Raw genomic sequence first — 11,942 nt, forward strand, 5'->3', positions numbered from 1 at the left:
TTTTGGAAGCAGTTTATTTATTTGTGAGGGAGAGGAGTGAATGGTAAGAAGTGCCCTCATACAACTGAAGTACATTCATCTGGGTACGCTTTTTTGAGATATTCTAAATTAGAAGTACATTTTACATCTACCAGCTTCACAGGGTCCTTTTTGCTTGATGTAAGGTTCATTCACGGTGTGACCGTTACCTTGTACCAGACACATCTAAGGCACGAGGAAAAGCCACACCCAGCGACCCGAGGCGCCCGGCCGTCCTTCGCACAACGCCCACGCGCGCCGTTCCCGCCAAAAAGCTCCTGCGCACTTCCGGCCGCCGTCTCACGGGGCTCGGGGCGGGGCGGGAAAACGGGCACCGCCCCCCCCCAGGGCGGCAGCCAATCCCGAGCGCTGAGGGAGCGCGCGGTAGCACCCCCGTTGCCAGGGTGGCGCGAGCTCTTGCCGGTGGGAAGCTAAGCAGCGGACAGCCATGAGCGCCGTGCTTGACGTGCTGTGGGAGGACAGAGATGTCCGCTTCGACATCTCCCCGCAGTGAGTGCCTGCTTGCCTGCCCCGCCCTTACAGCGGGGCTGTGGGGACTCGACCGGACGGTCGCAGTTATCGCTGCCTGTCGGTGAACTGGGTTGAGGCCGCTCTCAGCGGCGCGGTGCGTGCCGGGACGCCCTGGCTGTGATGGCTGCTCCGTCACGTGACGCGGAGGGGCGGAAAGAGGCGGAGGGGTGGACTGTGCCGTGCCGCTGAGGCGCCACTAGGTGGCACTATTGTCTGTTTAAAACGCAGACACCCAAATGCAGCTATGGGGGGGGTTGTTTGTTTTCTGGAGTCGGGAAGTCAAAATAAAAAGGGAATTCACGTCCCGGGAGTGCTTTTGTTTTTGTAACGTCTGTGTGGTGGGGCCAAAGGTACGGAACGAGACATTGAGATCCACGAGAGTTCTTAGCTTTTCTGCCTTGCTCTCACGTGCCTCCTCCCAGTGTTTGGATGCAGTTTGCTTATCATGTTTCCTACACAGTTATTTACTGTTACAATTTAAGAATAAAGACATTGGTATTTTCCACGTGTTCTGTATGGCAATGACGACTTCAGGTATATGTGGTTGATTTGTGTGTGTGTGCAGATGTGCATTTGCTGTAAGGGAGGTGAGTGAGGAAATATAAATGGCCCTCCCTGGGAGGATAAATGCAGTCTTTCATTAGGTTGTGGTTTTTTTGGTTTTTTTTTTTGGTTTTTTTTGTGTGTTTTTGTTTTTTGTGCATGTTTTTTTTTTTAATTTTTATTTTCCTTTTTTAGGCAAATGAAAATGAGATCTGGAGAAGTCCTTATAGACTGCCTGGAGTCCATTGAAGATACCAAAGGAAACAATGGAGACAGAGGTACCTACTTGCTCAGAGAAACTGTAACCTTCCTGATAGTTAATCTACATCTGTTTCAGAAAATGAACCCTCCTGTTTCACAGGTCTGTTTCTGCTGGGAGTATTTTCAAATAGTATCTTGTTCGGTTACGGGGGGTGTAAGTGTGCAGGGCTGCCAGCATGCTCAGCAACCCTTCCAGTGGCTGGATGTGCTGCTGAATTGAAGAAGTTTGCATGTGACATAAAGAAGCAAGGTTATTTATGAAGTCAGCTGGGCTCTTAACGCACGGTCTCCCCTCCCAGAGCAGCTGTGTGCTAATTGTGTCTCTGCTTTTTTTACCAGTCAGGGGGATATGGAATCAATTACTGTTTGGTGTTTGGTTGTGAGGAATGCTGGTATACGTAGAGGTTCTTTCATTTGCTCCTTCTTGCTGGATTTCTTCTCCTGGTATTAAAAAAAAATTAGGGCAGTGGAAGGAAGACAAATAGAGATTGTCCTGCAGGGATATCCTCTTTTTCTTCTTCCTGTCATGAGGAAGGAATATTATGGTTTTGCAAAACTATAGGTAAATATTTACCACAGAATTGAATGTTTACTTTAATGGTAGCTATTCAGATTAAAACTATTTACACCCTTTATTTCCAGGTAGGCTGCTTGTGACAAATTTGAGGATTATTTGGCGCTCATTGTCACTGCCCAGAGTTAATCTCTGTAAGTATTATCTTCTATTAAACGATTGAAAATATGCTGTTTCCTTTGTAGTGGCATGCTACGTGTTCACAATACCATAGATTGCACTACAGAGTAGTAAAAGCTTGGCCTGCTCTTTCTATACAGTCTGAAATAAACTGTTACGATGAATCTGTAGTATGGAAACTGTTATTTTAATTCATAGTGAAATGTTAATATTTAATGGCAGTTTATAAGGACAGAAATTGAAGAGTATTTTAGACGTATCGTTTGTTTAACCTGTCTGCAACTTTTTTTTTTCCTAGAAAGAAACGTAAGTTTGAATTTCTTCATCATTTGCATCACTTAAACCCTTAAACCTCACATTGCCGCCTGTTTAATTCACATACAGTTTTTATTCCCCAGAAGTACCTTCCTTTCCAAATCTACTATTGTGAGCTGTGAATAAGCTTCTAATTTTAACTGTGTGAGTAGCCAGCTAGTTTACTGGAATTTAGTTTGCTGAAGTAGGGCCAAGATGCTCTTACTCAGTACCCAGATCATTTCCAGGGCTCGGTTCTGAAAGCCAGTCAGTAATGAAATCTGTTCTGCTCCTAAGCAGTGCGAATTATGGCTCTGATTGCTTGTTCTTCTGTATGTGCTCTCTCATAGATGTGCATATGCACAAGTGCACACAAACATGCTGCCAGAACTGAGCTTTTAGAGATGCAAAATCTTGCAGAAGCAAATCCTGTTTCTTTCTCTCTTTTTTTCAGAATCTGGCTGGGCGAATTTGTGGTAAATTGTAATAATTGGTATCTATAGATTTAGGCCAGCACCACTTTATGGCTTCAATTTTATGTTGAATGTCAAGGATGAGTTCTTTATTCCTATTTTGTATCAGAACACTGCTGTAGAAGATGCAAAATGAAATTTATACCTTGTTTTCTCTCTTCTTATTTATTCTCTTACACTTTCTAGTTTGCTGCTGTTTTTTCTTTGTCACCTCCTTATTTTTTTTTTTTCCCCACAAAGTATTACATTGCTGTTTATTTAAATGTTTATTTCTAAGGGTAAAATTTAAGTGTGACTTAATGATGAAATGGGCTGCCTTGTAGTGTATGACTGGCAGGATGAGAGGCAGCAATAAACAGTTGAAACAAGAGAAACTGATTAGATATTAGGAGAAAAATGTTCACCAGAGTGGCAGACTGACAGTGGTACAAGCTTCCAGAGTGACTGGAAATACTCAGATTTGGAAATACCTCTTTACTTCTTTGGAGATACTCAAAACTGAGCTGAACACTACCTTGAGCATCCAGATGGAATTAGTTCTGCTTTGAGAAGAGCATTGGAGCAGATGACCTCCTGAGGTCTTTGACTTTATGATGAGAGCCCAGATGGTTAACCACAGTATGGAATTCTTGAGAACAGCACCCAAAGCTACAAAATTCAGTACTGTGCTTCATAATTTTGACTACGGTTTTTCTCAAAACTGTTTTTTTTTCTTTCCATTTAGCTGTTGGTTACAACTGCATTATAAATATAACTACAAGAACTGCCAACTCAGTAAGTTCCAAAAAATACTTTTTAAAATATTTTAAAAAAGGTGTTATTAGTTATTTTTATTTATTGCAGTGTGTTTACTTGCAAAAAAACAATACAGGAATTTAGTTTGGGAGAGTTTTACATATTTATATACTTGGTTCCCAAAGTAGTAAAACTCATCACACTGTCTGGTGATTTTTCTCTGTTCTTGATAAGTGAAATGCCTGTTGGTTTGTTGTGTCTACTACTAACAAAGATGTTGAAACAGTAACTTTGTGCAAGAAAGCTCTCAAATGTGTAGCCTGATTGCATGCAACTGTGAAGTCATTTGTTTGGCAAGCAGCAAAGAAGTAGCAGGGAGATTTTGTAGGTTCCTCAGGTAGCCACATGGTAGATGCCAGCTCACCAACTGGTCTGTGTATGGCTTGGCTGCTCAGCACACTCATCACCCTTGGCTGACACAACTCTCCCATTCCTCTGGCGCAGCTACTGAGGTCGGCAACGGACTGCATGCAGAGCCAGGGCATTTTGGGAGCAAAAAGAAGGATGGTGACTCTGGATGATAAGAAGCAAATACTACAAATGTACGGCAGCCAGGCTTCATTAGTTCTGCTGGTGGAAATGCTAGCTCCCAGTGGAGGTGGCAAAAGAAAGAAATGAAAGACAACAGTAAATCGCTAGACAACAGTAGATAAGTGGTAGAATCAGGATTAAACCACTGAATGTGTGAGCTGCAATGCTGTCAAAATATTAAATTTCAAATTTTCCTTACAGAAATTACGGGGACAGACAGAAGCTCTGTATATATTGACTAAATGTAATAATACACGATTTGAGTTCATATTTACCAATGTTGTTCCTGGGAGTCCCAGACTCTTCACTTCAGTTATTGCTGTGCACAGGTATCATACTTAAAATAGTGTTTGTTCATTTATGAAATTCAGTGGATTAATTACATGGGATTACTACTATTGGTGGATTATCCATATTTAACACTGGCAAAACCTTTCCAAAAGAGGACAACACAATCTTTAGAAAGAGGAGAGAGAATGCTCACAGATTCTACTAGATAACTGTACATAAAGAGAATTAATGTATGCCAATAGTGGTCATGGATTAAAGCATTCACCCTTTGAATACCAACTGAATAAATTAAATTACAAAAAAAAAAAACCTAAAAAAACTAATCATGCATTTTTGATTGGTCATTTATGTCTATAACCCACGTCTGTGATTGTTGACCATGTAGTGGAAATAGGAGTTCAAAGGTAATTTAACTCTGACTAAAACTCTGACTTGAGATGGATGTTTCTTTCCTACCTAAAGGTAAACCGCCTGAATGACTGTCTGCATAGTACACTAGTGTTGCTTTCTATTGAAGAGCTCTGAAGTACAGATAATAGTACATGTTATTAGATGTTGGTGTTGTAAGTACATATAATTAGATGTTTTTGACTTAACTAGCAATGCCATTTTTGGTATCTATACTATGTATAACATGAGAGCAATTTATGCTTTGCAGTACAGGCTGGGATATGAAAATCTTAAGGAAAAGAAACATCTTAATATGAACAATATAAGAGTTCAAATGGATGACAGAAGAAACCAAAACAGTAACAAAAAAAACCTCTTCTAAGTTTAATTTGATTAAGGAGAATTGAAACACAACCATTTATGCTGATGATTTAATAGCACTCTTGTTTCTGTACAACAAGAAAAGTTGAAAATGTCACATTTCACATTGTTGCTAAAACAAGCACTGAAAGGTAATAGAGAATAAATACTGAAATTTTAACATGATGTTTTTTACTTTTTCAGAGCTTATGAAACTTCTAAAATGTATCGCGATCTGAAGCTGAGAAGTGCATTGATTCAGAATAAGCAACTGAGGTTATTGCCTCAAGAACAAATATATGATAAAATCAACGGAGTGTGGAATTTATCAAGTGACCAGGTAAAGTTAAAAGTGAGACTGTGTTTGACTGCAGCGAAGTTAAAATGTTTTGGCTTTCATGTAGCAACTGTACTACTATGGTTTTGTAACCTCAGGCAATCCCCTTAGTTCAGCTCATTAGCTATTGCATGCAGAAAAGCTGACTTCATATATTTACCATTCATCATAATGAAGTTCTCTTCTTGGCAGACCAAAGTCTACATGACTCAGCTAATGTGCAAGGAACTAGATACGCAGCTTCTGTTAATAAAAGATATTTATGAGTGTGAAGCTCTGTATCATCCTGAAAGACAATCTTGCTCTTTCCAAAGTGCTCTGCTGCGTGTTTGTATGTTTACGTGCAGTCTTAACTACTTTGTAAGACTATGTTGTCTTTAGATTACTGGAAATTGAAAATATAGGAATGGGGATCTAGGTCTTGAAATGTGCATTGATAAAGACTTTAAGGAGAAAACTGAAACTATTTCCATTATTACACATGGAACTACTTACAAGTATTATCCAGAGCTGCAAAACAAAATGGGAGCTGTTATTTTTGTCTGTGTAACTTTAGTCCAGAATGGAAACAGGATTTATCCTGACAAGTTAAAAAGTTCTTTCCCCTTCATTTCCTTGGCACACATCTACACAATTGCCTAAGTTTAACCCACATGCCATTATACTTACTCTGTATGCCAATTCCAGATCTGTACAGTTAAGCACACTCTCAGACACTCTATGCACTCTCACCAGGTCTGCTGTGCTGTGATTTGATACTGCTTTGCTGCAGCCATAGGAACTCCCAAGTGATTTTCAACTTGGGTGTTGTGTCCTTTAAAGATTGGATCTTGCTTCCTAACAGACATTAATAGCATTTCCACTGGTTTCTGTGGGAAAGGATCACGCCTTTATTGAATTAATTGAAAAGCTATACCCTACTAGTGATCAACAGGTATCAGTAATCATAATGTCAAGGGGGAGAAAGGCTCAGTATTTCAAAGCAGCTCTAACATATACCTTTTCTTTAATAGGGAAATCTGGGAACATTTTTTATTACTAATGTGAGAATAGTTTGGCATGCAAATATGAATGACAGCTTTAATGTCAGCATACCGTATCTACAAATTGTAAGTATTTTAAAGCAGCCATTTTCAAAATGAAATGGGATAACTTCTGGTATTCAGTTAACGCTCCCATCTCACACTGACTTAGTATTTCATGTCCCCACGTCAAGGAGAAATCTGGTCTTGCCAGCATTAACTACAAAGTGGATTTCTTTTCTGTCCAGATGAATTGGAAGCTTCCATTAGCAATTAGAGATGTTGAGGAATGACTTGTTATTTTTAATTTCCAAACTATTTACTCTTGTGCTCCGTGTCAGCTGCATGCCTGAGCTGCAAATCTAATGTTCGGGAATGAACTATTAATATTTTTGATAAAACACTTTTCCTGAGGCTTTACTGTTTCAGAATTGAAATAGAGAGAATACTAGTAGCCAAGGTTCCAAGAGGTATAACAGTAATTACAACAGTGTTTTAAAAAAAAAAAATAATAATAATAATAAATATATATATATATATATATTTAAATGTTGTCAGATATTTCCAAAACAGTTTATAATGTTGTTTGTTTGGTTTTTTTGTTTGTTTCTTTGTTTTTAACCTCTTTACCACTAGCGTTCAATAAAAGTAAGAGACTCAAAGTTTGGCTTGGCTCTTGTGATAGAGAGTTCTCAGCAGGTAAGAAGCTTTAATAGCCCTTAAATAGCAGTTTTCAGAATTAGATAGCTGTGTATATAAAATGTTACAGTACTACTTTTAAGCCATTTATAATTTCCTTCTGTGTGACCATTAAAAGACAGCTTTAAAAAAATTGAAAAATTCAATTATTCACACCTCTGAAAATGTCAGTATGTTCGGGTAAATATGGCTGTTGTGAGTTACAGTGTCTCTAAGCAGAGCAACAATAAACCAGCCTGAACACTTCAAAGTATTTAGCTGTTAGAGACTGTGTCTTCTGACAGATTGTCTTTGAAACCTAATTCTGTAATTAAGCAAGACCACTATTTTTAATCTTTCTCAACTACGTATGCTTTGCCCTAAGAAACAAAATCACTTTTCTTCAATTTGACTTCAGTCAGAAATGTTTTTAATGGTGATTTAATAGACAGATAAGCTTGTATATAAAGTTAATTTAACATCTTATTTAGTAATGATCTCAAGGATTAAACACTTGCTGAGTAGCTAGGAATAAATCACTGTATCACTTTGTAACTTCTCCCACCTTTCTTAGATCTTGTTTCTCTATGTAAGATATTTGTTTTCCATTATCTAACGGGCTAACAGTTTAAAGCTTAGTTATCTCATAAAGAAACATTATCATTGTTTTTTGTTTTACTCCTGGTTTAAGTGGCAGGCTGAGATACTAAAATACAGGTAATGTTTTTATCATCAGAATTAAATTTACTGTCATTAAACTACAAATCCTCATTGGGAGAGGAATGATAGGCAGTTGTTTAAATAAAAAGAATAATAAATGTCTTTTTTTCTCTGTTACGCAGAGTGGAGGATATGTACTTGGCTTTAAAATAGACCCTGTGGAGAAACTACAGGAGGCAGTGAAAGAAATTAATTCACTTCACAAAGTTTATTCAGCTAACCCTATATTTGGAGTGGATTATGAAATGGAAGAAAAGGTAGTCTACTCATCTGTTGTAAATTAGATGCAATATTGTGTTAGCAAGCAGTAACAAGAATACATTAAATGTATACTGCATGTATGAATTTATTCAGTGTTTTAACTTTTAGCCTCAATCTCTTGAAGACCTAACAGTGGAGCAGGTTCAGGATGATGTGGAAATAGAACCTGGTGAACAGACAGATGCTTTTGTGGTAAGCTTCTTCGCAGAGGGGGGGGAGGGGTGGGAAAGAAGCTTATATTCAAATGTAAGTGGCATGCAGTTTTAATTAGCTGCAACTAAACTTTCTGTACTTAAGCACACTTACATGCTTTTTAATCAGAATCTTGATTGCTATGTGCATTTATTTGGGGCATGGTTTTTTTTTTTTTTAATCTTAGCACAAACTATTATTTGAAACAAACAGGAGTAGATAGTAGTACTACTTGTATGTAGTTTCTCCACATATTAAGATGATGATTAGCCACACAGTACAATCAAATACATCACATAAAAAAAGTCTTTCTCCTTTTGGAACAGATTAATAAGAGTTGACATTTGTACATTCACCTGAGATTCAAATTCAGAAGATTTTTAGAAAAGCAACAATAATTTTGAGCCAGTCCTGGCAAGCATTGCACACCTGTTTCTACCAGCTTAGAAAATGATATTAGTACCCCTCTCCCTTTATTTCAGAAATGAATACAATAAAAATAAATTTAAATGTATTAGGCTGTCCAGGAACTTAATGATCTTCCTTCTGGGAATTTCCAAATTTACTTGCAACCCAGAAAGACCTGATTCATTTGATTTCACAGGTAGAAGGTGTTCACATGCTAAACATAACCGTGTCTTCAGTGTGGTTGAACACCTTTTCCTTGAAGGAAGATTTTGCTTGTTTTTTTTGATGGCTTTGTCACCTGAATTAAAGCTCAGGTTCTTCTTCACAAATGCAAAAATCTGTGGTGTGCTGGTCCAACGACTTACAGAGCTGCAGGTATTTTCAGAGTTAGAATCTTAATTTTTCCACACAGAATTGGAAAGACAGTATAATTTTCATAGGCCTACGTGAAAGAGTAGAAAACTGATGAACTGTGCAGTTACTCTGCGTTCATTTCTTATACTGAGGTGATGTTCATTGCATTTTAATACTATTTTACACATTTTATGTCTCATTTTTTTTAAAAAATTGAATAATACTGATGCATATGAAGCAGAAAATATTAAATTGCTGTTAGCTTGCTTGCTGACTAAAATTTTATCCCCTACAAAGTATTTGTTAGCATAACAAATGCAATGTGAAAACTTTGATTATAAAATCTTTATTTGTTATGTTGGAAAATTCAGAGATTGATGTTATTTAAAGAAAACAGTCCCTAAATTCTGTTGTAACTCTTTTGTAATTGATCTGAACATAGGAATTACTTTGATCTTGTTTATAAAACAAAAATAAAAACCATATAATCTGTTTTCTTCAAGAAAACTTACCGATTTTCACCCAAAGAATTACTAGCAAACTTGTATTTAAATTTTGTTGTTTTTCTCAAGGTTGTGAGTTGTTTCTTTTTTTTTTTTTTTTTATAGGCTTACTTTGCTGATGAAAACAAGGTAAGAACATCTTTTTTTCCCATACTGTTAGATTTGTGTTGTTACAAACTGGATAATTAAAAGTATACTCTTTCATTTTTCTGTTTAATGTCTTGCACATTCAAAAGCAACATGATCGGGAGCCTGTGTTTTCAGAAGAACTAGGACTTGCAGTAGAGAAGCTAAAGGATGGATTCACACTTCAGGGGCTCTGGGAAGTAATGACCTAATTTAGATGGTTACATCTTGTTTCCCATCCAATGAAAGACTCTTTACTGATTCAGTGAGATCTGTGGATTATTGAACAATACAGGAGTGGCAGCAAAAGATCATGCCAAAGTTTAAAAAAAAAAACAAACAAAAACAAACAGGCAAATGTTATAGAATATGAACTAAGGGTATGTCATTGGAGAAAGATCATTCAAAACGCGTGAAGCTATAAAAGTTACTACAGGAATGATGGCTGACATTTTATTTCAGCTACCATTTTATGGCTCACAACCACTACTATGCTAAAATGCTGTGCAGTACATGTTTTAGTTCTGCTTTGTGATTGCGTGGCTGCTGCTGGCACACCAACATCCCAGGTTCTTAGCATGTGTCATGGTTTTATGATTTTTTTTTTTGGTTGAACCAGAGCAGTGAGCCTCTTCCTGTAAAAGCACAGGGTCTATCCTCTTGTTTCAGCCATCAGTTTCTATCAGTTAGCTGCAATTTTGTGCCCCACATGGCTACACGCTGCCCTGTGACCAGCTGCCAGGAACAGCCCCACCACGTTGTTTTACCTAGAAGCATGTCAGAAAAGAAAACCTCTATCATTTTGATAATGCAGTAAATAGCAGTTTTATGCTCAACTTAAAGTATTCACATATTTTTACACAGTGAAGTACTTTCCCAATATAATTGATTCAAATTTCCATAATTTGTTTAATTCTGAGCAGCATGGATGTACAAAATGTACAACCCTCTGTATTTGTGTTGGTTGTGTCACTGAGCCAGTGTTATGTTACTGACAGCTTTTGGACAAAAAGCAATATCAAATACTAGTTTTCATGTCTCATCATTTATGAAGTTTTTCACTTATCATTCCAGGTACTTTATTGTAATCTGGCTATCTTTCCTCTCTCTTTTTTTTTTTTTTTTTGTCAGTGCCCTTTTTTTTTTTTTTTTTAAGGGACGATAACGCATGCACATAAATAGATTCTGTGTCTGAGTCATTAGACCTTTATGGTGTTATGTGTTAGAAATGAGTCATTTATTGTTGAAAGGAAGATGCAGCTGTTACGTTTTCTAGGGAGATAAGACCTCTGTAGTATTTTCTGTAAGTGGAAAAAGTCAAATGAGCTGTCATTCAGCTGTTGTTCAGCAGCTGACTGTTATAGTAAAGCATAAAATATAATTGTGCTGATTGTAGTAAATCTTTCAAGATATATATTTCAAGGAAACACTACCTATGGTTGAAAATAAACCGTGATTTTAATAAACTTGAGTGATGTTGTAATTGTGTGCATATCTTGCATTCAAATGGTTGACTTTCATTCAAATAGTTGCCTTTTTGTCATTCAAAGAAAAATATGTACTGTATGGGTAAAAAGTATACTCTGAGCAAAGTACAGTCTTTCATCAAGGTGCATTCAATAGCTTCAAATTTCCTTTGTATTACCAATATATATGCTCCCAGTCTACACTTCGAATTTTCACCATATGCATAATTTTTCTAAGTTCATGGTTCTTAAACTACTTGATTAATTTGGATATTTTACCTTAAATTGAGATTTAAAAATTTGTTTTTGTTAAGATCTATTTAATATACGTGTGCTGTATTACGTTTGTTTTTTTTTTCTTGTCTGTTTTCCTTACTAGGTACTGTTTTCAGTTTAGTTTTACAGCAGTTAATGGTTTGTAAAATAATCAGATGTGAAGCGATTGGTGATGTTTATAGATTATCTGAAATGCAGAATGATTGTTTGGAAGTGGGAGGTAGACCTAATTTTAAATTATTGTTAAAAACTGTACTTTACCTGAATAACTTATTCTTTAAGAATTGTTTATTTCTAAATAAATACAACCAAATCAGTGCTAAGAAGCAGCTCAGAATTCATTTTTTTGAAATCTATGTCTTAAAAAATGCTGATGTGAGGTATGTAATAAAAATTATTTTAGAATAGGGACAATTTA

At 36.8% G+C, this 11,942-nt stretch overlaps 1 protein-coding gene across 3 annotated transcripts; it reads left to right on the top strand.

Moving 5' to 3' along the window:
* The first annotated feature begins 397 nt into the window (after positions 1-397).
* BBS5 (Bardet-Biedl syndrome 5) lies at positions 398-11,766 on the top strand. Of its 3 annotated transcripts, none has more exons than XM_052674996.1 (12): positions 398-528; positions 1,288-1,370; positions 1,996-2,061; positions 3,539-3,588; positions 4,342-4,469; positions 5,386-5,521; positions 6,532-6,627; positions 7,177-7,239; positions 8,061-8,195; positions 8,308-8,391; positions 9,762-9,785; positions 9,893-11,766. In XM_052674996.1, the coding sequence occupies exons 1-12, from the start codon at positions 467-469 to the stop codon at positions 9,992-9,994; spliced, it is 1,029 nt and encodes a 342-aa protein (XP_052530956.1). In that variant the 5' UTR covers positions 398-466; the 3' UTR covers positions 9,995-11,766. The 3 variants fall into 3 exon arrangements, with proteins under 3 accessions (XP_052530956.1, XP_052530957.1, XP_052530958.1); XM_052674997.1 differs by lacking the exon at positions 398-528 and adding an exon at positions 792-899; XM_052674998.1 differs by lacking the exon at positions 398-528 and adding an exon at positions 961-1,083.
* Positions 11,767-11,942: the final 176 nt, after the last annotated feature.

This window comes from Tympanuchus pallidicinctus, unplaced genomic scaffold (assembly GCF_026119805.1).
Source record: "Tympanuchus pallidicinctus isolate F22 unplaced genomic scaffold, pur_lepc_1.0 scaffold15, whole genome shotgun sequence".
Classification (NCBI taxonomy): domain Eukaryota; kingdom Metazoa; phylum Chordata; class Aves; order Galliformes; family Phasianidae; genus Tympanuchus; species Tympanuchus pallidicinctus.